Source organism: Pseudonaja textilis, chromosome 8 (assembly GCF_049901715.1).
Source record: "Pseudonaja textilis isolate UNSWEBS1 chromosome 8, rPseTex1.2, whole genome shotgun sequence".
In the NCBI taxonomy this organism is placed as follows: domain Eukaryota; kingdom Metazoa; phylum Chordata; class Lepidosauria; order Squamata; family Elapidae; genus Pseudonaja; species Pseudonaja textilis.
In genome coordinates, this window is record NC_141997.1 from 24,696,144 (window position 1) to 24,723,948 (window position 27,805).

At 37.6% G+C, this 27,805-nt stretch overlaps 2 protein-coding genes across 2 annotated transcripts in view; one reads left to right on the forward strand and one right to left on the reverse strand.

Annotated features, from left to right (window-relative positions):
* The window catches only part of GRTP1 (growth hormone regulated TBC protein 1), a 33,002-nt gene extending 26,141 nt beyond the window's left edge, over positions 1 to 6,861 (forward strand). Inside the window, exons 6-8 of the mRNA XM_026707375.2 lie at positions 4,047 to 4,219; positions 4,322 to 4,507; positions 6,531 to 6,861. Coding sequence (XP_026563160.1) covers positions 4,047 to 4,219; positions 4,322 to 4,507; positions 6,531 to 6,620 — 449 coding nt within the window. The 3' untranslated portion in view covers positions 6,621 to 6,861. The remainder of the gene's footprint in view (positions 1 to 4,046; positions 4,220 to 4,321; positions 4,508 to 6,530) is intronic.
* A 766-nt stretch (positions 6,862 to 7,627) lies between these two features.
* On the reverse strand, positions 7,628 to 26,113 carry LAMP1 (lysosome associated membrane protein 1). The gene is made up of 9 exons (XM_026707373.2): positions 25,913 to 26,113; positions 16,153 to 16,265; positions 13,486 to 13,702; positions 13,022 to 13,180; positions 12,367 to 12,587; positions 10,993 to 11,115; positions 10,195 to 10,261; positions 9,651 to 9,821; positions 7,628 to 8,559 (listed from the first exon to the last, which is right to left on the reverse strand). Exons 1-9 carry the CDS (start codon positions 25,959 to 25,961, stop codon positions 8,420 to 8,422), a joined length of 1,260 nt encoding a protein of 419 aa, XP_026563158.2. The 5' UTR covers positions 25,962 to 26,113; the 3' UTR covers positions 7,628 to 8,419.
* Between the last annotated feature and the right edge of the window lie 1,692 nt (positions 26,114 to 27,805).

The following is a 27,805-nucleotide window of genomic DNA, read 5'->3' on the forward strand; positions in this document are numbered from 1 at the left end:
GATTTGAGTTTATTCATGCAAAAGAGACAGGAAATAATAAGCTAGTGTGGGCGCTTTAGGCTTTGATCAATAATAAGCAATAATGTTAACAAAAAGAAATTGAAAATACAGGCTGCTTCAGGAGATTATAAAAGCCTTACTAGTTGAAAAAACTTACCTAGTTTTCATTATCTAACTTTATCTATTTTATTATTATAAGTAAAAACCTGAATTTCATACAGCATTATGATGATGTAATTAAGTTCTGGTTTGTGCTTCATTTGTACTAATATTTTTCCATAGTTATGTAGAACTGCAGGAAAAATAGTGCTTCATATGCCATTTTAAGACAGTCTACTCTACACATTCATATTGCGTTGATCCATTAGTGTGGATACTTGGATATAAGGAGAATGTTAAGAAGTTGGGGAGTTCCTCAGCTCTGGAACTTTTTCCCCCTGTCACCCATGTTGATTTTTCAGTATAAGAATAAAGCCCCTTTTCTTTCTCACATTGTGAATATGTGTTTGAATGAGCTTTCAATGGTTTAGTGATTTAGTGCTTCATGAAGCTTCTATTACCATTAGAATACATTATTTTAGCTCGTTGATTTTTTATGTATGTTATACATTGCAATTGTAGTGGTACCTGGGTGAAAGGTAACAGCCAGCAAGATATATGGATGCTATCACTTCCTGCATCCTGTTCAAAAGAAACAGAAAACATTGAGAGCTGGTGTCATATAGTCGTCCTGGTGCTGGATTAGCAAACCGTGGCTCTAGGAGTCTTCCTTCTGCCATGAAAGCAACACGGAACAATTTTTCTCTGTTAATCTAACTGACCTCATGGGGATAAGTAGGAAGATGGTGTACTGTGTAGGCTTCTTGAGCTCCTGAAAAAAAGGTGGAGTATAAGGCTAATAAATGATAGAAGGCTTTATGTAGTTTATAGTAGGCTTCTGATGGTGGTCTTTTATTAGTTATAATTCTCAGTCCTTCTGTGCTATTTATACTAATCTGCGATTAGAGTAAAATATTGAAATGGAATTTTTATTGCAGCAGATTACTTGAAAATGGCAAACAAATGCAACCCAGAATTATGTATTAGTAAGTTTTGTTACTAAAGACTCCAGAAGTGCTTTATCACTGTATTCCGCTAGATTTTTATATTTCCCACAGGCAATGTTCCATGTGTAATAAGGTATGCGATGTAGTGGGATGACATGCATTATTGTAGAATGAAATCTTGTAATGTTTTCTTTTTATAATTTTCAGTTTTGAGGACCACCCAGACTGTAGCACTGCACAGAGTGATAGAGGCCCCTAGGTTTGCTCACCTCTTGTTATATAAGCTGCACTGACTTCCAGTTTCTTTCTGGGTGCAATTTGAAGTGCTGGTCATCACCTTTATTTCATATGGCATATCATTTGGCATACGCCATATGGCACAGAGCCACACAATCTGCGGGACTGAAGGACAGTTACCCATCCTACCAGATCAAGTCCTAGTCCCTTCCCTGAATATTGTTATCTGATGGAAACTAGGAAGTGTGCCTTTTTTGTTTTTGTTGCTTTTAATGTGTTTAGTTTTAACATGATTTTATATGTTATTTTAACTTTTGATTGGAAACCATCCAGCATCATTTAGATGATGGACAGCTATATAAATGTTATAAAGGGAAAAAAAATTCTCTGGAGTTGGCTTATTATACAATCAAGGAAGCAAAGTAGTGGCATGTCTATCTTGTAGCATTTCTAGTGGTTTGGAATAATGCCTCATCATGTAAAGAGCTTTGGTCTGTGGTTTTTGCTCTGATTTTGGAGACTGAAAGCAGCAACTGCTGTTCTTTTTCAACAGATCCTGGAAAGATTACTGTATGGCAAAGTATGCCAAGTTATGTAGTGCCATCTGGTGTCTTTATTAGGAATTGGCATGACCATTTTACTTTCTCATATAGTAGGGAGAAAAATGACTTACAATGGAACAATTTTTTGTGTGCTCCTTGAAGCGAGACATGCCATGCTAGTGTATTGTTCAATACAGAACATACTTTTCTTAAGATGTAAAATTGTCATTTTATGAAAACTTAACATCTATAACTTTTCAAAATTTGTAGGACTGGAAATTCATTTCATGCTGGTTGAGATCCAGCTAGTGGTAATAAAAAATAAATATTTCCAGCATCATCCATTCTTGCTAGCCCTTCTTCTCTGTCCATGTCCATGAAGAGAGGAAACTGGAGTGTATTTTTCTTTCAAATTTTCCTCAGTCAAAATTTGTTAATACTATTTCTCATTTCATAATTTCACAGAAGGAACCATGGACTAGACAAGATGCGAATTCGCTTTGGGGGATAACCTTCTTATATATATATATATGTGTGTGTGTGTGTGTGTGTGTGTGTGTGTGTGTGTGGTTTGGTGTCTTTGGTTATTCGGGTTTTCTCCTGCGTAAAATTGGAAGTATCTAGGCGATGTTTCGATGAAGTCTCATTCATCATCTTCGGCTTTGTACTTCTCAGAGTAATGTGAGCTTGCAGCTGCTTCTTCCTTTTAACTACTAGTGGGGGTGTGACTTGATTGGGTGGGGACTTGGCTGTGTTCTGATTGGGTGGGGGTGTGTTCTCATTGGTTGGGGGTTTGGCTGTGTTCTGATTGGCTGGGGTGTGTTCCGTTCAGGTGGGGGCTTGGTTGTGCTCAGGTTAGTCTAATCAAAACACAGCCAAACCCCCAACCAATGAGAACATACCCCCACCCAATCAGAACACAGCCAAGCCCCCACCCAATCAAGTCACACCCCCACTAGCAGTTAAAGAAGCAGCTGCAAGCTCACATTACTCTTGAGAAGCACAAAGCCAAAGACACAAGCCTGAAGATGATGAATGAGACTTCATCGAAACATCACCTAGATCAGGGGTGGGCAAACTACGGCCCGCGGGCCACATCCGGCCCGTTGGTCTGTCCAATCCGGCCCGCCCCTGAAAAAAAATCGCTGGGCATGGTGTATTGCCCTGCGCCGTGTGGCCCCCAAAGCTGCAAAACAGTGCGGAGCGCTCTCGGGGTAGGAAATAAAAGAACTTTTCAAAGGCCTCGGCTGGGAATTCGAAATCACCTTCGAGTGCGACCTCTCTGAAGGTGAGTCCCTGCTGATCCCCCTTTTTTTTCCAGAGCTTCCAGGCTTAAACTTTGCAAAGGCAAAGTTTGCAGGCGGGAGCGTCTTCCCACCAAGGAACGGGAAGGGTTCCGCCCGGCGGGTGGGCTGCTTGGAGCCACCTAAAGCTAGGCTGGTGCTGGTGGAGCCTTGCCCTGCCTTGGTGCCCCGTTTCCCGGCTCGGCGGTCCTGCTTGGGCGGCACTTTAAAAGCCTGCTCCCAGCACCCGAGCAACCAAGCGGGCTGCTTGGAGGAGGCGACCCCGCGGCGTTTCGGGCTTCCCCTCCGCCGCGCGGCTCGGGACCAGGCGTGAGCTCCCGAGAGGAAAAAGCAAGCCGCAAGTTGCTGGGAAGTTGCTCGGGTGCTGGGAGCCGCCGTCGTGGTGAGCGGCTCGTCGGGCACGTACGCGAGGAGGAGGGCTTTTAAAGTGCCACCCGAGCAGGACCGCCGAGCTGGGAAACAGGGCACCAAGGCAGGGCAAGGCTCCATCAGCAGCGGCCTAGCTTTAGGTGGGCTTGGATGCCCCTGAATGCGGTTTGCTGTTTGTTCTCTCCTGGGACTCGCATTTGGAAAGTGTGGAAGGTAGTAGCAGGAGCAGCCGTGGTGTTACTTTTTCTTATATATATAATATATATATATAACACGCACACACACACACACATATATTATGAAGGGCCCATTATAAAATGCAGCAAATGGCCTTTTATAAAATTGGTTCGGCCCTCGAACGCAGATCTGATTTTCCATGTGGCCCCCGACAGAAATTAATTGCCCACCCCTGGCCTAGATACTTCCAATTTTACATGGGAAAAAACCGGAATAGCCAAAGATCCACATACAAATACCCGCGAGAACCTCAGAAAAAAATATATATATGGCGCATTGTGATGACATGTTTTCATTTCATCTTTCTGAAGATTACTATAGTCCCGAAATGATGGGTCTGAAAATAGATCAAGATGTTCTTGGATTCCTTGTGAAAATGAAGATTCCAGCTGTGGCAGAATTAATGGAAAAACATGGCAACTTGTGGACTTTGGTGGCATCCCGTTGGTTTATATGCTTGTTCATTGACATTCTTCCAGTAGAGGCAAGTGAGAACTGATACCAACTTGAATTGCCTTTTATATAATTATCCAAATTCTAGTGCATTTGTTTCATACACTCAGTAACTAAATTCATTCTTCTACAGACTGTGCTCCGAATTTGGGACTGTTTGTTTTATGAAGGATCAAAAATAATATTTCGCGTGGCCTTAACATTAATTAAGCAACATCAAGATTTCATTTTGGAAGCTACAAATTTTCCTGAAATCTGTGAAAAATTTAAGCAGATTACGACAGGAGCATTTGTAACCGAATGTCATATATTTATGCAGGTGGGTGTCATTCTAGAAAACTATAAATCTGCTATAAAAATTGTGTATTGATAGTGTTGTTCATAAGATTGTTTAAGTGAGCTTTATTAAATATGTTTCAACATTTTAAAAATATGTTGTATTTAGTTATACAATGTGTAGGTTGCACAATGCTCAACAACTCTGGGGCGCTCACAGTTAAAAACAAAATACCAAAAAACAGAGATCATGAATTGCTAAGACAAATATGTAAAACAAAACAGTTCCATCCAACAGGCTCAACTATCATCCTGCCCCAAAATAATATTAGCAATAGCACTTAGACTTGTATACCAGTCCATAGTGCTTTATAGCACTAAGCAGTTTAGTCAGCATATTGCCTCCAACAATCTGGGATCCTAATTTTATTGACTTCAGAAGGATGGAAGGTGAGTCAACCTTGAGCAGATCAAAATCAAACGCTTGGCAGTGGGCACAGATCACGTTGGAAATGATCCATTGCATTGTAGTCACCCAGTTCCTTTCACCTCTGCATAATCACAACAGGTAAGGCTATACAAAAAATAGATAATGGAAATGTAGATCCCATTTTACATTTATTGGTATTCTTTCTATTGAACTTCTGGAACTATGTTTAACCCTACAAGAGCCCTTACTTTTGAAAAGTCACTTTGCGTCAGTAAAGCCCATCATTCATCTATATTCATGATTCTCTCCAGGAATGTTAAGTGTCATCTTAGTTTCAATTAGTTTCACATAATGTGAACAGCCATATAAATTGTGTAACAGATGAGGGGCAGCCCCATGTTTCATAAATATTGAATAATAAGCTGAGAGACGTTCTCCTTTTCTACAAGCTTTTGAGCCTTAGAGTATACCAAAGATCCCTTCAGTCCCCCATTTTATCTCACTGGCAAATTAAATCTCCAGACAAGGATAAGTGAGGAACAGTCTTATTGTCCAGCAGCTGGTATTTAAAATATGCTGCCTTTTGAGTCAAGATAAAACCATCCAGTTTAGTAATTACCAATAGCCTGATTTGTATAAATTTGTCTAATTTCCCTCCTGCGATGTTTTCTGATGGCCACTGCAATTGATGTGAGCAAACTCAACAATTGAACAATATGCTGTTTAAATGATCTTTAAATCTTGAATCTCCCTTTATTTAGTTTTAGTGGATAATCCCCAATTATTCATTCTGAAGAAAAAATTTTTCCTACATGCCATATTAACCATATATGATTTTATGGATATTGACAATGTCTTCATTTTCATTCTGAAAGCTAGGAGTTTTCGTGCATAAGATTGCTGCTTTGTTTCCTTTATAGCAGGGGTGTCAAACTTGTATTGTCACGGTGTGTCATATGATGTATCGGGACTTTCCTCACCTTGCTAAACCTTCCCCAGGCGGGAGTGGAGCCAGTATGTGACACAGCCGGCCTGTGGGCTGAGAGTTTGACACCCCTGCTTTATAGAGTGTTTTTTTGGGGGGGGACGGGACACGACTCAATATTTTAAAATGTAAAGCAGTATTCCAATTATTCTCAAGCACAATTCCTTATTTTGAATTAACTAAAAATATATAGGGTCAAATATAAATTCTCTAAACTTTTGATGGTGTCAGTTCTAAGGCCCATCTAATTTTTGGCCAGCCTGATTACCTTGAGAAAGTTACAACTACAACATAAATTTAACTGGCATTTAGAAGTAGACTGCGTCTAAACATGGAAACTTAGCTATGGAGAAAAGTTAGCCCTATATCTATCTAACCAAATTGAATTGATCCACTAATTTTCATGTACTAATATACTGCAAATGAATATTCAGTATTTCTTAATGCTCATGTGTAACAATCTGGATGGAACCTTATAAGTTTAATCATTTATAATTATTTAATAATTGATGCATCCCATTCTAGAAAGAGGGATTTGACTCATTGTATTTTCTGATCAGTGTTGATTCTGCTTGTTTTGTACCACGAAGCACACTTTTAGATATTTCTTTGCATTGTAGTATATGCTAATACTTTAATTTTTAATCCTAGAAAATATTTACGGAACCTGGAAGTCTGCGAATGGCTACAATAAACAAACTACGAGATACATGTAGAGCAAATTTGACTGCTTCAGTATAAGTGAACATTCCCTCGCTTGCTCAGATAATTTTTCCTCAGGCTACCATTGACACTTCACTCATTAGCTCCAGCCTTTCACATGTACAATGGCATTTTTTTTAAAAAAAAAAGCACAAACACTTTATTATGTAAATAAAATGTAATGTAGATGTAATCCCTTTTCAACAAATGGACTATATATTTTCAGACATTTTTGTGATAACAATATACAAAACTATATAATAAAGTATATTTGAAGCTATCATTTTTTAAATCTCAACAATGTTAAGGCTCTGGACTTAAAGTAGAGATCCTTATTTAGAAAACAAGTGCTCCAGTTAATCTCTTTTTTTTTTTAGTACAGCCTATCTACATTTTCCTGTTGTCTGGCTCTGCTAAATGAGATTAATATTTATATATACACACACACTTATGTTCTGAATAGTGAACTTCGATAGAATCAAAAACACCAGGAGTTACACAGAAAATTAGAAAACAATTTTTGTTTGTTTCTACTTTTCTGCATGCAACTGTAGTGAGCAAAATGCGTGAATATGTGAAGTTTTGCCCTGAATAATCTACTTCATCCCAGAACACTCATTTGTACAACAGCTAGTCTCCTATGTATTCCCATGTGCTGCTAATGGGAAGTTATTCTATCAAGGAATAATAATCAAGTTGTGTTTTTTTTTTCTTATTCAATCTACTACTTTGTAACATTTTAGCTTGCTGTGGCATTGTGGGAAATATCTATGGATAAATCTATAGCAAGCTCAGGTCCAGGTATGACGGGGAAATTTTATAAACACAGACCCACTTGTTTAATGGCAAATTCCTCCACCCCCTTTCTCTAAAGGGAAAAAAAGTCAATTATGCAATTTGAAATGCAAAACATGGAACAATATTTTAGGCTTACAGTTTACAACTGAGAATCTGAGGTAATAGTTATCCTCCAAACTTTACAAACAAGCTTAATTTACTTCAAAATCAAAGCAGCCTTGTAATTGCTTAAAAGAACACCGAGAACATACAGAAAAGTCTTTATTAGCATTGTTACAGGCAATGCATTCATAACTGATCCTTGCAGTGTACAGTCCCAGCCAGAGTCAAAGCAAGAATTAGCAGAAATTTATTGTACACATGTGCAGAAACAGGATCTCCTTTGAACTTCCAACAAAAGAGACTGAAATTCACTTTACCAAAAATAAAGTAACACCCATTTTCATGTAAAAAAGGGCCAGCTCCTACTAAGCTGACAGACCAAAAAATATATCAAGAGTTAGCCACATTTTATTTTCACACTTTGCATATACCAAGCTTAGCATTTAAAGATTAATGATACACACCTAGGTAGAGGCAAAGTGGGAATAGCAGAGATTGGTTGGTCAATCATTACTGTAAATGCAGTAAAACATAGGTCAGCACAAGTTGGTAGTACCAGAAAGTGGAAATTTCCCTTTGTTAAATACAATTAATCTGAATTTAAGTGGAGTATGAAGTAACTATATCCTCATTTAAGTAGTTGACATTATAAACCATGCCAATTCAGAAAAGCATTCATAAAATTTCAGCCTGTTTCTAGATGGGCAAATATTTAACCCATTAGCAAAATTAAACAGAACTAAAGTTATCCTTTGTGCATGGTTAAATGCCACAAGATGGATTTCACATTTAGTAAAGCAGATACTGCAAGAAACAATTGTAAGGAAAAGATTGTGCTCCCTCATAAATCTAATCGAGGAGAAGATGGGGGAGGGGAATCAATTTTCTGCTTCTTGCAACTGCTGTTCTTCCATGCTGGTTTAATTCAGTGCAAATCATTAAATTGTTTGATAACCAGCATGGCTACGCTTTCGGCCAATTAAATATGCAATCAACACTATAAGGACAAGTCCAGCAAGCGCTGCACCAACCACAATAGGAATCAACATGTTATTTTCATCCAGCTGACATTCCTCCACTGAAAGAAAAATGAATAAATTTAATTCAATTTTAAATAGATAAAAGGGCAAGACAAGTACAATGTAATTCTTTCAACAGAGTATTATAATTTGTCTTTATCTGACTGAACCCAAACTACAAATACTATTACATTAGATGTAAAAATTACCATCTAAGAGAATTGTATTTACACTACTTAGAATACAGTGGTAAAAATCTATAGATTGATACACGAAGAACTAGCTTTAAGATTACAAATACACTGGATTCTCATATTGTGCTAGACTAGACTATGATTTGTTATAATCAATGAATAAAGCAGTACTCCCATAATATTAGGACAAACAAATTGTATGCCTTAAAGCAGCAGTCACCAACAGGTGGTCCACAAGAAAATTTTGATGGTCCGCAGAAAAATTATTTGAATTTTTTATATTGCACTAAACACTACTTATCTTTTAAAAAAAATCATTAGTGGTCTGTGGGATTTAAAATTATGAATTTAGTGGTCTCTCAGGTCTGAAAGGCTGGCGACCCCTACCTTAAAGCAATATGTCAAACCAGCCTAGGAGTTAGTTATCTTTTTGGAAAAAAGCCATCTCCATTCAAATTAAAGAAATGCAATTTGACACTTCACTTGCCAATGATCAAATAAAATGTATAATTTTCTAACGATCCTAGCGGTAGAAATCCTTATCTCGGCTTTTTAGGCAGTTCTGCCATATAAAATAATTTATTTTCATTTTCAAAAATTGAAGTTTTCTACCTGGCCACAGATTCTACCTTCCAGAAGAAACCAGGCACAGAGTTAGTTTCCAATTTGAAATGGCAAAGAGATATTTATTTACCATAAACGTGTCATCTCTCAAGAGAAAAATCAAATGGGTATTAATTTCAATTTCCCATTCTGTTTTATTTATTTTTATGTAAAATTTGTCTACATGCCACAGGAATTGCAGTGTTGATTCTTGGAGCACATTTTTCAACACTGTTTTAAAAAAACATGGGCCTAAATTGCTTAAAAATACATTTAAACAAAGTATTTCAATTGCTTCTTAGGAACGCATATTTGCAATAAGCTAGGTTTTAAATCTGTATTCATAACCTTACCTGCTCCAAATTTGAATCCTGCAATCTTGAAAGCCTGAACTTGAACATTGTACATATTGAGAGCAGCTTTGTCTGAAACCTGAATTATCTCTTCTGCCACACACTTGTAAGATTTTCCAATTGTAGCTTTTAGGGCACTTAGGCTATTGTTGACAACACTGATATTTTTTTCTGCAAAAGATTTACAGAAACAATCCAAATTAAAAGCAATTTTGAGCAAGATGTAGATAGAACTGAACTAAAAGTGAGCATCAACCATTGCTGCTGATGTTCAGTCCTCCATCAAACAGTACTTTCAAAAGACATCTGTTTATTTAGAAAGAACCCATCAAATCATGACTGACATTTTGATCAAAGGCCTTATGGCTTAAATACTTGGGTTTTTTTAAAAAAATAATTTGGTAGACCATTTGGAGAAAAGGAATAAATAATGTATATTAGTGCTAATTTAGGAATTGTGAAAGGAATTTAAACTTTTAAAACACACTATGCATTTTTCAAACCTTTAGAACATTAACATTTTATAAAGGAATTGAATTCTTACCTGTAGCTTCAGGAAGATTTGCGCTTATGTTGATGCCATACAGGAAGTACTTCTCAATACTTGCATTCTTAAAAAAAAAACATTTAATGACTTATTAATTTCATTTTTCTTTAACAAAAGCTACTTAAATGTTTGCAGTTCAAATACTTTGCAGTTTTTAATTCAGAGGAAACATACCAAATGTGCGAAGTTTGAAAAATTATATTTGAAATATACTACCATACAATCTGCAGATTAAGAACCTCTAGTTATCTGTAGACAGACTTTAAATTATACCTTACAGATAATCTTTGGTAAAAGTCCACTTATTCAATGACTGTTCAAAGTTACCATGATGCAGAATAAGTGGTACTTACAACTGATCCTCCAAATACCAGCCATTGCCGCACCCTCAATCAATCATGTGATCACAATCCAAGGGCATGGCTACTGGCTCACACTTATGTTGATTGCAGCATCCTGCTATTATCATTTTCAACCTTCCTTGCCAGTGTCCCCCAAAACATAATCAATGGGGCAGAGAAGGTTGAACTTGCTCCCTCCACTTTCCTGTACAGTTTCCCTCTGCAGCAGCCACCTCCCCCTGCCTGGCGGTGCTTATGTATGCCAGACCACTATAGCAATTCCCCATAGAGTTGCACTCAGTGAAAATAACTTCTCCATTGGTCGACTTGCAAGCTTCCCAGGACTTATGACTTCCTGCTGGTTTCCCCATTGACTGCGTGCCGGAAACTGGCAGGAAGTTGTAAGTTAAAGTCATGTGCTTACTTAACATGCTGTACATTGAATTATGCTTACCTGTGCAAAACTGAGAGAAATGTTGGTGCTCCCAGAAGTTAAACTTAAAGTAACTGTCATGTTATCACAGTTCCCGGAAGAAACTGCATTTGGTGGAATATTCAACACTTTTGAAAGAACACTCTTTAAAAAAAAAACATTGTGATAGAAAGTTTAAGCTTCACACAGAAGAAAAAGTAACAATTATCATTACATATTATTTTAGTTTAATTGTATTTATCCAAACAGTAAAGAACTGTTATACTTCTCACAATTATTTATAATAATAGTGTGGTCTGATTAAAGGTTTTTAAAATATTCACAGTCGAAACCATTCTAAGATTGTAGTATGATTAAAACTTTTGTTTTAAAGTTGAAAATAAACTTTTCAAAGCTATCTTATTAAGATATACTACCGTGTTTCTCCAACAATATGGCCTCCACCAATAGGAAGGCCCAGCATGATTTCTAGGCATGAGGTGAAATTAAGCCCCGCCCCCAAAATTTAGGCCTATTTAAACCATGCATTTCCCCACCATTTCTTACATTGTTCGTTAGAACTACACGAGGTGAAGAGAAATGGGGGGGGAGGGGGGAGAAAACTTGCCTTTAGGAGCGCCCTGCAGGTAGCCTAGGCAAGAATACCCCGATCTACTACCGATAGAACATCAGCTGATAGAAACTCCCCGAAGGCAGAGCCACCAGCCACTTTGATCGGCCAGTAGAAGCGGCCTCAGGGCGCGCACCCACGCACCACTCCCCTCGCCACGAGGCCGTTTCTATCGGCCGATGATAGCTTCCCGAAGGCAGAGTCACCAGCTGCTTCGGGGCGAGGTGTGGCTGCCCGTGTCCCCTCACCATGAGGCAGTGTCTTTCGGGCGATGGAAGCTTCCCAAGGGCAGTCACCAGTCACTTCGATCGGCTGGTAGAAGCGGCCTTGGGGCGAGAGGAGTGTGCGTGGGCGCTCACTTCTACTGGCTGATTGAAGTGGCTGGTGACTGCCCTTGGGGAGTTTCCATCGCCCAAAAGACACTGCCTCATGGCGAGAGGAGGCGTGCAGCCACACCCAAAGGGTTTTCCGGGGTCAAAAAAAAAAAAAAAAAGGCCTGGCCTTATTTTGTGAGAAACACGGTATATGTAACACACACACACAGATACAGCAGTAATATTATTTTACTTGTATACCGCCCAGAGTTGCTGTATGTGATGGGAATTTTCTAAATTTAATAAAAATAAATGGAAATGAATTATGAAAAAATGTTCTACATGTACAGAGAGGAACTAGAGCTAGAACTACTACTCAGAGTAATGAGAAGAATAGCAACAATACTAACTTTAAAAAGATGCTCTAGTTACACTTTCGGAAAGTGTAAAAGCATATTAAAGTATATATACCTTATTTTGTGCAGTGTAGGTGAGATTAAGTTGTAGACCCATAGAAGCAAGTAAGCACGTCCCAAATGTACCATTTACACTGTATTGTCCAACTTCTGGTTTTAATGAGGGTGGCACACTGGTAGTTGTAACAACAGTAGTTGAAGGTGTGAGAGTTGATGATTGGTGAGTAGGGATTACTGGAGCAATAGTAGGACTTTGGTCTTCAGAACAAATTGTTTCTAAAAAGCAACAACTGCAAATCACAAGGCTGGAACACTTTATTGAAAAATTATGAACCCCTTGCTTACTTCCAATGTCCAGGAGAAATCCCTACTTAAACATTAATAGAATGCCCCCAAACAATGGATGGAACCACAGAGTTCCTTTAACAATTACCAAACTGGAATTTTAAAAATGTGACAGGGAGATATAACCCCACAAGTGCAGCTGCCCCAACAATAGTAATTTTTAAAATGTTTTAAAAGTACACGATGATTCAGTGAAATCCAGCACTCTACTAAGCCTGCAATGTGTTCTTTTCTTAGAAGTTCATGTTATTAAAACAATTACAAATGTCAAAATAGTTTAAGATGAAAGTGGATAAGACTCAGTGCTAGACTTAGACTGAATAGAAAGACTTAACTTAGTGTGGTTACCCTTTAGAAGTACTTACCTTTCTTACTGAGGGTGTTATTTGTAACATATGCTTCAACTGCAACATTACTAAGAACAACAAACACTTTTCCTGCAGTTATTGAATTGTTGCTATGGCACAAATATTTTGTATTTAAGTCTGCTTGAATATCAGTTCCATTTTTTACTTCTGTTACTTCTGTAACAAGAAACAGATAGATTAAGATTCTTCAGAGAATTCTATACAAATGGAACCCAGCGCTATTATTTATTAGACATTATACCCCACCTTCCATACAATGCTTTCTCCTACTTTTCCCCTCATAAAGCAGAAAAGTTGGGCCGAGACTGTAAAAGATTAGCCCAAAGCCACCCAGGGAGTGTTTGAAACTCATGATGGATTAGTACCCCCAAATCTTCTGTTCCCAATCCAACACCTTTACCCATTGCACCATCCTGTGCAGTGGATTTTGAAAACCTTAAAAATAAAACCTCTTCACTTACCTCCAGATGAATCGGGGAAAATGGAAGAATCACTCAAGTTGAATTTGAACCCCAAAGCACTGACCATGTAAAGAGACCTATTCTTCTCAAATGTCATATTTAATGAATGTCCGTTGCCAAATCCAACTACAAGAATTTCTTCAGGTGCTTCCTTCTTGCCACAGTTGCTAGCTTCCTCTATTACATGAGCATCAGGTGGAAGTATAAAGGTTGCATTCTAACAGACATAAGAGATTATTTATATTTAACATCTGTAGATTTAATATGCAATCTCCCGATTTTAGCTCATGTTTGAAGTGAACATCTTTCAAGAAGTCCACAGTAATATATAACAGATTACATATTCATTTGAGTGAAAAGGCCACAAATAATTTATAAAAGATGATCTAACAAATATGTATTTATTTTGCATCCCACCTTTATTATTTTTTCACCTAACTCAAGGTGACAAACATCTACCACATTTCCCACCTATTTTCCCCCACAACAACCTTGTGCAGAATATCATGGGTGAATATGGATCTATACAAAAACTGCCAAATCTCAAACCAGTAAAACTATTTTTAATATTTTTATATGCTCATTGATAATGAGCATTTCAGACACATAATTCCTTCATCATACAAGATTAACACATACCCTGTATTTAGAGCAGGCTTGACATAAACATCCGTTCTAGATATACAGAATTGAGATGGTTCTTGAGCAAAACTTTTCAATTACTCATTATTTAATTTTAATTTTATACTAAACAGCTTTTCTTAGGTGCAGAGGCAAGGAATAATCATCAGAAATGTTTACACTGTGTGCATAATTATTAGGCAAGTTGAGTATTTTGACCATATCGTCCTTTGCATGCAAATTTTCCACCTCCAAGCTGTATAAAGTTGGCATAAGCATGTCAGGTAATGTGTATTTGTGCAACATGGGAGAGTGTGGTCTAAGATCAACACTTTATATCAAAGTGTGCATAATTATAAGGCAGCTTCTTTTCCTCAGGCAAAATGGCCTAAAAAAGAGATTTAACTGACTCTAAAAAGTCCAAAATTGTCAAGTATTTCAGAGGAATGCAGCGCTCTTGAAATTGCTAAGATATTGCGGCCTGATCACACAGCCATCAAATGTTTTGTTGCAAATAATCAACAGGGTTGCAAAAAACGTGTTGAGAAAAAAAGATGCACCTTAACTGCCAAAGATTTGAGAAGAATCAAACAGGAAACAGGAACCCATGATCTTCCAGGGCTGTCATATTTCAGAACTGCAACCTACCCAGTGTGCCCAGAAGTACAAGGTGTTCAGTGTTCAGAGACATGGCCAAGGTAAGGAAGGCTGAAATCTGACCACCACTCAACAAGATACATACGTTGAAACTCTAAGACTGGCCCAAGAAATATCTGAAGAGAGATTTTTCAAAGGTTTTATGGACTGATGAGAGTGACTCTTGACGGACCAGATAGATGGACCTGTGGCTGGATCAATAATAGGCACACAGCTCCACTTCGACTCAGACGCCAGCAAGGTGGTGATGGGATACTGGTATGGGCTGGTATTATGAAAGATGAGCAAGTTGCACAGGTCACCTTTACAGGTTGAAAATGGACTCAAAACTAACTCTTTCTTCAAGCAGTGGTACAGGAAAAAGTGCATCTTTCAAAACCATGATTTTTATGCAGGACAATGCTCCATTGCATGCATAAAAGTACTCCACTGCATGGAGACATAAAGACCTTAAAGATGAAAGAATAAGGACATGGACCCCTTCCTCACCTGACCTAAAGCCTATTGAGAACTTGTGGGCCCTTCTTAAACGAGAGATTTACGGTGAAGGAAAACTGTACACCTATCTGAACAGTGTCTGGGAGGCTTTGTTTGCTGCTGCACAAAAAGTTGGTCATCAACAGATAAGAAACTGACAAACTCCATGAATGGAAAGCTCTGACTTTTATTGGCTATATTGGTCACTGATTTTTTTTTTGAACTATCAAAAATGTTTATTTGTAAACTTTGAGTTTTTTATTATTCTCACTTTAACAGATGAAAATGAGATGGGTAAATTTTCATTTTTCATTTAGTTGCATAATTGTGCATACTAATAGTTGCCCAATAATTGTGCACATATTCTCCCAAGAAAACCATAATCTCACTGTTACTTAAATACTCATGTTTGAGGTTTATTAACATTTTGGATTGACAGAGAGCATTGTAGTTGTTCAATAAAATTAATCCTCCAAAATTCAGCTTGCCTAATAATTGTGCACACAGTGTATTATTTATTTATATATTTAATACTATAATTTGACAATAATCAATAATTACTGTTAACAAATCTCTCTTCCAATAATGTAGCTGAAGTGTTTTAGCTCTGCACTCATTCTACAGCTATTTATCATTTTAAATAAATTAGATCCTAGAGGTACCAACTTGATATCACAGAATGTAACTTGATTCATGGCCTGCAGGACCGTTCCTGCAGTACCCTGAAGGATTCTTTCTCCGTGCATGCATGCTTCAGCAGGGTTGCAGGATCAGAGCTGAATCCTCCAGTAGGCAGCTCTTTCGCTCCATCTGTGGTCCTAAGCTGAGGACTATCTGTACTGAGACAGAGTGCTCTAACAACATTGTGCAGCATGCTCTCTTAAGTATCTCTTTAAACTTCAGTAGTTTTACCTGTTGTTTACTCTTTGTGGTGAACTCCACTGTGAACTGCATGGAGAAATTGGCTGATAGGCATAGTTTCCCCTGATCTTTCACTTGAAAGAATGATGCTGTTTGTAAAAACCCTATAAATATATAAAAAAAGAAAAACAAAACAGTGGATTTTAAAGAGCTGTATATAACAAGATTCAATATAATACAAATACATTCAGAAGATCTTTATGCTTTATAAAGTTCTTGTTTGTACAAGTGATCTAAACCCTTTATTATATACACAGAAAAACCTAGTCAGGATTCTAACTTACATAGAGCTCTCATGTACATAGAAAGTGATTTGAGAACAAATGCATTTTTCCTACCCTGCTTACATTACAATTGCCTTAAGAAGCCTAGTATTTAAGAACAACCTGTGTTCAATATTCATCTATACCTGGAATAGGTTCACAAAGTTTAAACCTACTGAAGAGGCAGTAAGAAAATTAAAACAAGATGATTAATTTGAGAGTAGTTCTTTTTGTAAACAAAGTTTCTGAAGCATAATTATATTGAGAACTCTTACCACACTGATTAAAATACTATTTCAAAATTACCCAAGTATCCTTCAGATTGTTTTTAAATGAGATAACATAAACTCCTGGGTTTTTTTCTGATGCCAAAAACACTACATTACAAAGTTGTGCATAACGTATTATTTCTGCCTTGGCAGGAGACAAAAGTTTTAAAAGCAAGTAATATTAACATCATCTCTTAGCTACACTTCATTAACAAGATTCCTGTTATTACAGTACAAGCTGTTGTCAACAGCAACTGTTACAAACTATTACCCACAAGAGCTAATGATTTACTCAATGACAGCATAATTTGTATGTATGACAGTTCTCCAAAGACCTGCATTTTAAAAATGATGTGCTCCTTGTGCACTGAATTCTCAAGAGACAACTTCCCTGTAATATGACTTTCCTACCTTAAACTTACAATTAGTAATTTTGTAAACACAGCCATACGCATCTATACCACTTTTCTACAGTAGAGTGTAGGATAGGACAAAATGAGATTGCCATTACCATTACAATGGAGCTGCACATTTTTCTTGTACGTGCACTATTCCTACTTGGAAAAATAGTCTTTTATATATTTATATGTGGCAGAAGCTCTTATGGGTCAATGCTTTATCCAAGCTTCATACGGGATGCATAATGAATACCAACACGAATTATTTGAAAGGGTACAAACAGGAACAAGAACAGATGATATAGATGTTACTAACAATACAGAACTTGTAGAATTTTCTGGCACTACTGTCCTTATAATTGTTTAAAAACTGCTCCTAATATTCTAGTGAGATTTCCTTCAATCTGAAAACCTAATGAACATGAGGACTAGGATGGGAGGCTTTGGAGTATATTTAGGAGAAGAAGAAAAAGTATATTTTCAGCATTCAGATTGCTAACTCAATGAGGACAAGTCTTGTGTTGTCCTAGGGAGAACTCAAAACAAGCCAGTTCAAAACAAGATTTTTGGGACATTAATCTGCTCGGGCCATCTAGATCAACTCTTCAGACTACTTACAAATAAGCTATAACCACAGTTGCTTTTACAGGGGTCAGTACTAGCTTCAATACTAGGATTATATAGCATGGTATTCTCAGTCTGACCTCGGTACTTGGGGAGAGGGAAAAATATTTACCTGATTAAGTTTCCTTCCTTATAAATAATTTAGTTGTGAACTGAAATTTTCTAACACTGCCAGCTAGGAACAGCAAATACTCTCATTTAAATAATTGCAGACTGAGGTACAAATATTATAAACGAGGATTGCCTCATTTTAAAATATAGTTACTTGGAAGGGGTGATGTGCCTAGTGAATATTGCGTAAGGCCTAAAGAAGGCTTCCCTCTTCTCCCACTTGGAATCATAATATTGCACAACTTTGGGCATCCATGTATAGGAAGACTTACTGAAGAAGTTCAAAAGCCATGGTAAAATTAGAATAGAGTCAAGATCAGTCTTCTCCACAATGCTCAGATGTTATTTAAAAGTATAGTAATAGAATATTAGCCAGAATGTGCATCTCAGGTCAAGAAGTACTTAACTACATTTCAAGAGGAAACTGAAGTGAATAATCACCAGACTCAGAGATTTTATTACAACAAAAGCTTTCCTCAAAATATCTCTCTTGTTCATAAACATGGCTAAATAAACACAAGCTGTCAATAAAAGATGCAGAAAAGAACCTGGTTAAAAACATTAAGACAAAACAAACAAGTTCTTCAAAATAGGAATTTGAGCAAAGAAAACATCAGGACAATGTGTGCTAAAAGATAGAAAATTAGCATAGAAACTGAATGCTTTGCTTCTCATTGCTGAGGTCATAGGATAGATTTCTCTGCCAAAGCTATTTTTTTTCAGAGAGAATGCCAGATGAACTGAAACAAATGTAGGTGAAGAAAAAATATTTATAAGTGTACAAATTAAAAGGAATAAATCTACAGGTCCATACAATATTGAAAAATTTCTTTTAAGAACTTAAATATGAAATTGATAATCTTTTTTAAAAATGCAAATCCTCTTTAAAATTAGGATCCATTTCCAGGATTTAAAAATGCTAAAGTGACCCTAATGTTTAGAAAAGTATTGTGTGAAGATAAAGAATCCAGTTAGCTTAATATCTGTTCCAATGAAAATTGTTGAAAAATTTATTAAAGAACTAGCTCGCTACCCGTGCTTCGCTACGAAACTATGTTTTGGGGGACGAAAATAAGGAGAAAAAATCCTGCCTCTGCCTACCAGCATCCATTGGTATTCATCTGGCTAGTGTCCTGTCAGTGTGAGAGTTGAGAGCTGTTTGGAAACTGAAACAGTATTTGCTGTGTGAGCAAGGAGCCTGGCCAGGGCTTAGCTCAACTGTTCTGTACTAAAGCTGCTTGATGCTGTGAAACTAAAACTGAAACCGAAACGCCTCTCCTCTGCTTGTGTTTTACATTTGGAACAGATTTCTTTTCAGGTGGGGAGGGGGAGTAGAACTCCTTAGCATCAAAGCATGTTAATAATACCAAATACTAATGCTCTGATGGTCATTTCGAAAAATCCTTTCTTGGTGAGCACTAGAAGCCAAGAGGAACACATGTGCCAAATTTCAAATTTCAGAGAGAGAGAGAGAGAGAGAGAGAGAGAGATCAAATAGAGTAGTTAATTTGATGGAAAAGAAACCAATATAGCTTCCACAATATTAATCACGTAGACTTTGGTGAAGGTGACAAAAGGCAGGCTGACAAGGGAAATATACCTGATGTTTTATAAAATACCTCAACAAAGGCTCCTGAGAAATTCAATGGCCAGGAGATAGGAGGATAGGTCAACCAGTTGTAGCACTGGTAGGCCTCTCAAGGATTGGCATTGGAACCAACTACTGTTAATGTGTTGTACGTGAATTGGAGTTCAGGATGAGCAGTGAGGTGACCATGATATCACATTGTTCAGGATGACAAAATAAAGGTTCTATAAAAGCGCTAAAGGATCCAATCCAGGGGTGGGATGCTACCGGTTCTGCCCAACTCTATAGAACCGGTAGCTCTGAAGAGCAGCAGACACCAAACCGGTTTTGTGTCTGTTGCTGTTTGGCCCACCCACCCACCTGGACTCTTACCTGACCTTTATTTCCTGCTTTTTCAACCTCAGCTGCTTTGCGTGGCACAGCTGCCTGGGAGGCACAGCTTTCGTTGTATTACAAGTGCACACAGCAAAACGTATGTACCAAACTGGTAGTAATACCGGTTGAATTCCATCCCAATCCAATGTATCTGAGTAGCCATCAAATTTAAAAATAAAATTCAGAGTCATAAACCACCTTAAGTAATACATCTGGTATACAAAGTATCATAAATGTAGTGGGAGCACTGTTGACAGTGATTGATAAAGGAAAGGATTGTAGACTCACACTGGAGAGCTTGATGGCAATATCAACTCTGTGCAGCTGCTGTTAGAACTATATTCCATGCCTTGAATCATTAGACCTAATTAAATCTATCTGATATTTTAATGTAATATGTAACTTTTTTGTAAGACTATATCTGGAGTATTACGCTCAATCCTGGTCAATGAATTTTAAAGATGTTATTACAGAATTGGAAAAGATATAGTAAAAGTCAAAACAAAATGGGGAGTTGAAGATCTGCTATGACAACAGGCTACAGCAATTCATTGATATATGGCACAAATGTTGTCAAAGAAAATCCCCCCATCCCACCCCAGGACTGGAGTTTCTCTGCAGGTGGTTCTCCTATCTCCACCCCAACCCCCACAAAAAAGTATAGTTAAACTGAAATCTGCTATTGACAAATTATCAGTGACAATTCTGATGACTAAATGGATTGAATATAGTTGTGAAAGAAAAGGCTCTCAAGTAGCTACTAATATTGATGAAAGTTTGCTTTCTCTTACATCATAGGCAGCATGTTTTATTTATTGCTTGCTGATAAGGGAAGGATGCTATCACCAACCCATCTATATAGCTCAAATACATCAAATTGATTACTGATTTGTTATACTAGATGAGCAAATAGTTTGCTCCATGATTTTCTCAATTCCCCCCCTACTTCTTTTCATTATTTCTCTTATAGCCATCATGTTTTCTTTCCTCTTCTTTTTCCATCCGCCTATTTCTTATTCCCTCACCCTGTATTTTCCCCATTTTGCTATTTCTCTTGAAAAGGGCTATGGGAACATATACGCACATAGTTTATTTTTTAGGGAAAAAAGTTGATGCAATCGTTATTTTTTTTTAAAAGGGCATCTACTTTTACAATTATAAATCAATAGTAACTATTTTAATTGGCATTTGTACAGGTACTTCTTTTTCAGGTGTAGCTCCTGGATACTATATAAATTTGCATTAAATATAGCACTCTTTTTTCTTTTTTTTTAACAGTGGCTACAAACAACTTTATAGTGCTATCGAATAAGATTTTCCTAACATTAAAAAAGTCCAACATTACATTTTATGCAGGATTTATTATATGTTTAAAGTCCTTGTCCCTTTGTCCAAATTAACTGGGTTTGCAGTATCTCAGCACGGATGCTATTCCAGTGTATGTAGCCCATGTAAGTGTTTAGTACGCAATTGAGATTCAAGTTAGAAATATTATCTCCCATGCTCTTCTGCTTTTGGATATACATATTATCAGAACTATATCTAATCAAAACTACATTTTACGGGGCAGCAACTGCTTCCTTTCAGAAAAGATACACATTGCACCCCAGCATCTTCTGCATACTCCAAACATGTTGATTTCTGTTATGATTTTGTTCACTATTGAAAATGGGAGAAGGCTAGTTTCTTATAAAATTAGTATTTTGTCTTAGATTTAGGATTTTAAAAAATATCTAGAGACAAGATATTTACAATAGTGAAACATGACATTTAGGATTATCAAAGGCGGATAATTTTTCCATCTTCATAGTCAGCCACAAAGGGTTTGTAGGGCAAACCAAAGCAAAGCAGACCACTATCCTTGTAAAATAGCTAAATGATTTGGGACAAATTCATGAAAATGATATTGGCTTTGCTTATGTTTTAAAATGTATGAATCTTGCATGCTAACATGGATTAAGACCAGGGTGAAGCAGTTTTGATTCACATCTTACCTTCTACCAAAGCTCTATTCCTTGCTCATACTTCATCCTATAAAGGGAAAATGGCAGGAGGCAAACAAAACTGAATGCTACGAGTTTATCACATCTTTTTTCATTGAGAGAAGGTGCATACCAAATGAAGCCCAGGCAAAATTATATTACTATAGTACTGGATAAGGTTTCAAGTGAAATAAAATAAGCTCTACTCAAGACCTCAGTTAACTCACTGAATACATGGCAATCTGTATTCTGTCTGTTGACCAAATCCAATCTTCCACCCCAAGTTTCTCAGCATAAGCAGTATAAAATATAATGCTGAAATAATGTTTAAGTAGATCCCAATCCCATTAGAGTATGTAACCTTAAAAAAACAAAAGGGATATTTATCTTAAAATAGCCTATTTCATTTACTGAAAAAACTGAAGCCACTTTAATGGGATACATCAATTTTCATTATTTAACAGGAATAATGATACTAAAAAAAATTAAGATTAGGAAACAACTGTGTAACTGGCCCAAAAGAGCAGAAGAGTAAAGTTGTAATCTAGTTCTACTCCTAAGTAAATCATAGAATCGTATTACACAGTCATGTCTATATATTTCTGTCCTGGTTCTATCAAAACACAGATTATTTGGGGGGTCAAGTGGGTCTTGAAAATAGCACATGTGAGCACAAGAGCATGGGGGAGTTAAAACAAAAAAATAGGCATTTCCTGGGTAAAGTCTACTGTTTCTTAAATATCAAGTCCCTTTATTCCTTCAATCTTTTCTGACCTACCTGATCTCTAAAAGCACTGTCTCATTTTAAGTTACAACCATCTCCTCATCAGTTGCGTTCATAGGCAGATGCAAAGGAAGATGCAAAGACCTTACTACAAATGGTAAAGAATCCAGTCCATTATTCATTATAAGGCTGGAATTGAACCCAAGTCAACCAAACAAATATTTCCCATATAAAAACAGTGTCACTTTCAAAGTAGAATAAAAAATCCTTACCAAGTTGTATACAGAGCAATTATATGGAAAAATTGCAATTGACTACAATGTATTATTTTATCTTAGTGTTTGATTACTAATATCTTTATATTTCCTGGAATCCAATTAGATTGGGAAGTAAACTGGATAAATTAATAAATACATTTCTATAGAGAATAACATAAGATTAGTAGTTTAAACTTTTATGGCTATGAAAGTCACATATCATGGCAATAAATTGCCATTTCCAGCCAATAGTGTTCTAGTTCAAATTTCATGTGGATCAAGTCAAAAGCAACTCTGAAAGATAATTTTACTAAAGAGGGTATATAGCAATATTTTATTTCTATAAGGCATCATAGGTTGGCTTTCAAACAAGAGTATCAAATACAAAACAAAATTCAGAGTCATATTTACCAGTTTATCTTTTAAAATTCTAGTTTTGCAATGACTAACCATATAGATAACAAGAACATTTTCATCTTTGCCGATGATAAACAGGAACGACTGACTTCACTAAACAATGTCCTTTTGTTTTCCTAATCTGCTTCAGTGTCACTAAAACATTGTAAACCAAATCATTCGTGGATTCAACTCTGATAAAGATATGTTGGCATTGGAAAGCTATATTTATGAAATACTTAAGCTCAAAAAGATATTGACTTTTTGTTTTTTCCTGCATAATGTGAAAACTTGAAAACAAATCATAAACAATGAAATAAGACACATTTTCAAAGCAAGAAAGAATGAGGTAACATTTGCTCTCTGTGGAATTTCAAAAGTTTTTTTTAATCCATCTCATTTACAATGAAACCAGCCACTATTAAATCAATAGTTTTTATGGGTATTCTTTTATATTTTACTTACAAGCTAAGAAATTGTATATTATCTCGACTGTTGTAAGCCAGTCTGAGGAAGAACGTACAAGGCTGGATTATCACAGAATTTTCTTCAGCTTGGCCAACCACAGCTAGAGTACAATATGTCAAGCCTCATGCCTTATATACACAAGCCTAAAGGCTTACACCCACAAAGCAGAAGCTCTATCAGAAGTACTTGTTTTGCCTGGACAAGCCAACAACAGACTTGTCAAAGCAAAGCTCTCCTTGCTTGTGAAGCCAAAATGTGGATTGCTTTCATTACATGCTCCTCTTCTGCCCTGGCAAATTGACAAGGCCAGGATTATTTACAATTGCTCTTCTAAAAGAATATATATCTCAATCCTGAAGAAATGAGTCTTAAAATACACTCAATTTGAATTCGTAAAATTAAACTTCATTTAAACAAGGTTTTGAATATAGTGTTCTATTATTTCAAGTAAAACATTTTGTTATAAAATTGTCCAGTTCTATTTGGCCTCTACATTAACAATTTATGAAAGGTATATGGTTTATTTCTCACAAAAATAAACAAAATGAATTCATTAGTTTTATTCATATGGCGAATCACAGATTTACACATTTCCAAGGTCACAACACTGCAGTTTAAGAAAATTTGGTGTAAATAGTTCATACAGTTCAATAATATTTACTCAAGTTTGTATAGAAACATACCCTATCATTATAAACATTGTAGTATCACAGTAAATATACTGGAAACAAATATTGACATAGGGAAAAAAAATACTGTAATTTGGATCAATGGTACCGTATTAACATGATTCTATAGAGAATAACATCTAGTTTTCACAAAGTAAGGTAAAGAATACCTGGATATAGAACCAACTGAATCTTACCTGTATAATCAACTATGTGAAAAATTTGGGTTCTTTAAATCATCATAAAGATAGAACATTTAGAGGAGGAAAGCACAAATCCAGAAACTTTAAAACTGAGGGAAAAAAAAGAATCAACCATTCTTTGTGGGGAGCAAGAGTTCCGCTATCATATGCTAAATAAGCCATGTTTAAATGACACAGCAAAATATTTTAAAATGGTTTGTTTTACTCAGAAAATACATAAGAAAAAGCACAGGGAAATTCCTCAAGGATAAGATGTTTACCATCTACATAAATCTGTGAACCTGGCAGTAGTTTTGCATGACACCAACAGCTTGTTGCCCTTTGAGCTGGGAGAAGGTATTACAGCTTTCTTGTGTAAAACTGCTGCCTTGAACTATTATTATTCCCTCTAATGAGTAAAACGAACTATATTTTTTCTCTCTGAATATAATTGGGAAGGATTTAGCGCTGCTGGTCTTTTCAACTCTCACCTCTCATTTTCCTTAGTACAAGCTTTGAACTGAGCCATCATTAACACCTACGGCCCCAAATCTACCTCGGGAGTTCTAAGACATACAAAATAAATCAAATTCTAGAGCAGAGCATCTCAGCAACCGAACAAAATTGCAAGGAGAATACAGCAAACCACTGCCAAGGTGAAAAAACAAAAAACGAGGCCTCCAGCTTTAAAAATGTCCCAATTAATCCAGCATAATGGAAGGTGGAAGAGCAGCTTGTTTTACATTACAGTGCCCCCAAAGGGCAAAAAAAAATAAAAATTTAAAAAAAGAGAGAGAAAGCGGTTAGTCATTTCATCCAAATGCTCACTAGAGGCCGGGAAAAGGCAAAACCCAAAGCGCTCGGCGAAATTTCAGGAAGAAGAAGAAGAAAAGGAAGAAAGGAAAAGCCGTGATTTCACTTACTCCCAAGCGTTAGGAAAGGACACCAGGGAACGCCAAAGGAGGCCGAGGCTGCCTAGCAGCCGCTCCGTCTTATCACGCAATTCTTTTAACGGGCAGTTTTAAACAGACGATCCGGTTCGGAGGCTCTTTATCCGCCCGGATCAACACGGAGCAGAAGCGGTGGGGGTGGGGGGGAGGAAACCGCTTCCTCCGCCATCCTTTCACCTTCTTCAAAGGCAGCCAACGGAACCGGCTCGCCGAACAAGGAGGCGGCCAAACTACCGAGGAAAGGCCGCCCTACCTTTCCTTTGGGCCGCCCTGCTAGACCGACACCCCCGCCCCCGGTATAGAGAGCCGGTATAGAGAGAGGGAATTCGACCGGTTCCCCCCCGGGGAAGGGCCAGGCGAGTCCAACACTACTACGCAGGAAGCCGGGAGCCTTTTCCTCGCCGTGAGGGAAGGCGAACGGGCCCACATCGCCCTAGCCGAGGGGGGGGAGGGGGAGGAGAAAGAGAGAGGAGAAACCGCCCCCGGTCACACTCACCGAGCAGGGCAGCCGCCAAGAGGAAACCCACCGCACTTCGGCCCGCCATGACGGAGCGCTCCGAGCGAGAAGAGAGGACCCGAAAGAAGAGGAGCGCCGCAACGAAGCCGCTAGCAACCACACGGGACGCTGGAGAGGAGAGCCGAGACCCAACGCAGCGCTAAAAAAACGTCCAGGGGCGCGGTCACATGACCCGAGACTTCAGCCCCACCCCCGCCCCTCCGTCGTTATTGCCCTCACTGTCACCTGATTTCAATTAAGACCCCGCCTCCTTTATTTGTTTTTTTTTTTTTTAAGGGGAGGGAAGGGTAGGCACGAGAATGAAACCCTCGCGAGAATACCGTCAAAGCAAAAACGGGGCTAGCGTGCGCGCGAGCGAGAGGAGTTCGCCTGGGCGGCGGTTGGCCGTCATCCGCGCTGAGTTTAACGCGCGTTTGGTTGGCGTTGCTGCCTTTTCACGTGATGGGCGCGTGATGCTTTGCCGTGCTACCTGGGGTCAAACTTTTCTTTTCTTTTTTAAATGGCTTTTGGCAGCCTCGAATGCGTTTATCTGAGTCAGGACGAAACTTTACGGAACGGTTTCCCCCTCAAATAAAGTGCATTCTCTGAAGTGTTCTCGCCGCTACCCTTTTGGAGCGAGGCGTGCAATTCGTGCAGACGCTCGGGAGGCTTGGGGCACTTAAGTGTTCATCTCGCAAGAAAACTCTAGATAGGATCCAGAGTTGTACAGAAGTAGGAAAGTGACGGCACGGGGACACGGCTGTCCATCTGAATGGGAGAAGCTGAGCTCGTATATCCGGAGGGTTTAGAACCAAGCCTTGATCCCTTGTGAATTCCTATCCCGGCCTCTTGATGTTACTGAGACACGTGTTTTGTTACATCTCTTTACACACTGCTATTGGAGTGTGAGCTTCTCGGAGCTGAATGGATTATTATTTATTACTTAACATAAGTAAATATTTTCTAGAAATTAGAAGGTGTGTGTCATGAGGAAAATCAATGAATCACAATCTTGATTGCTATATAGCACCAGCAATTGTATTGCTGAATCTGATTTATACAAAGCAATATGTGTTGTATTTCACTGATTTCATGATGATCTTGCTTAATTTTGAAAGTTTTTCCAAGACCTGAGACTTTGTTAACCCAGAATATAATCGATAACTAACTCTTAAGCATTGCCTCCTGGTCATCCATCATGGACATGCTTCTAAAATGGAATACAGGATGTGTTTCAACAAAAAGTCACCAGAAGTACACTTACAACTTCATTACATTGTGATGTTGAATCCAAAACAAAAAGTGAACTTTTAAAATTTTTGCATAAGACTGCATTCCCGTGAAGGCTTAACTAAGGGGAAGTTCACTGAAATCAACTGATCAAAGTCAGCAGGCTACTTTTGGTATGACAAAAACCATGAAATTAGTTCTTTGCATATGTAAGTATATCTGAAAGGTGAAAACATGGCAGATCTGATTGTGGCAGATCTAACTTGGCAGGCCTAACTGTTCAGAGACTGAACAGTTATTTTTGAGCAAAAGCTTAAAAGGATTTCCATTTAGTGACACAGGAAACTTGTGAAGCTTCAGTAGAATAGAATAGAATTCTTTATTGGCCAAGTGTGATTGGACACAAAAGGAATTTGTCTTGGTGTAAATACTCTCAGTATACATAAAGAAAAGGTACATTTGTTAAGAATCAAGAAACATAACGTACAACACTTAATGATAGTCATAGGGTACAATCAATAATCAAATCATACTAGGAAACAGTCAATATAAATTGTAAGGATACAAGCAACAAGTTACAGTCCTAAATCCACAAGTGGGAGGGGATGAGTGATAAGGAGTGATGAGAAGATTAACAATAATAGTAGTGTACACTTTGTAAAT

Coding starts and splice junctions, on each gene's coding strand:
- LAMP1 (XM_026707373.2), bottom strand. CDS start 25,961: ATGGCGGGCCGAAGTGCGGTGGGTTTCCTCTTGGCGGCTGCCCTGCTC. Junction 16,266..25,912: donor CTTGGCGGCTGCCCTGCTCG/GTGAGTGTGACC, acceptor ATATATTTATAG/GGTTTTTACAAACAGCATCA. Junction 13,181..13,485: donor TTTCCCCGATTCATCTGGAG/GTAAGTGAAGAG, acceptor TTCTTGTTACAG/AAGTAACAGAAGTAAAAAAT.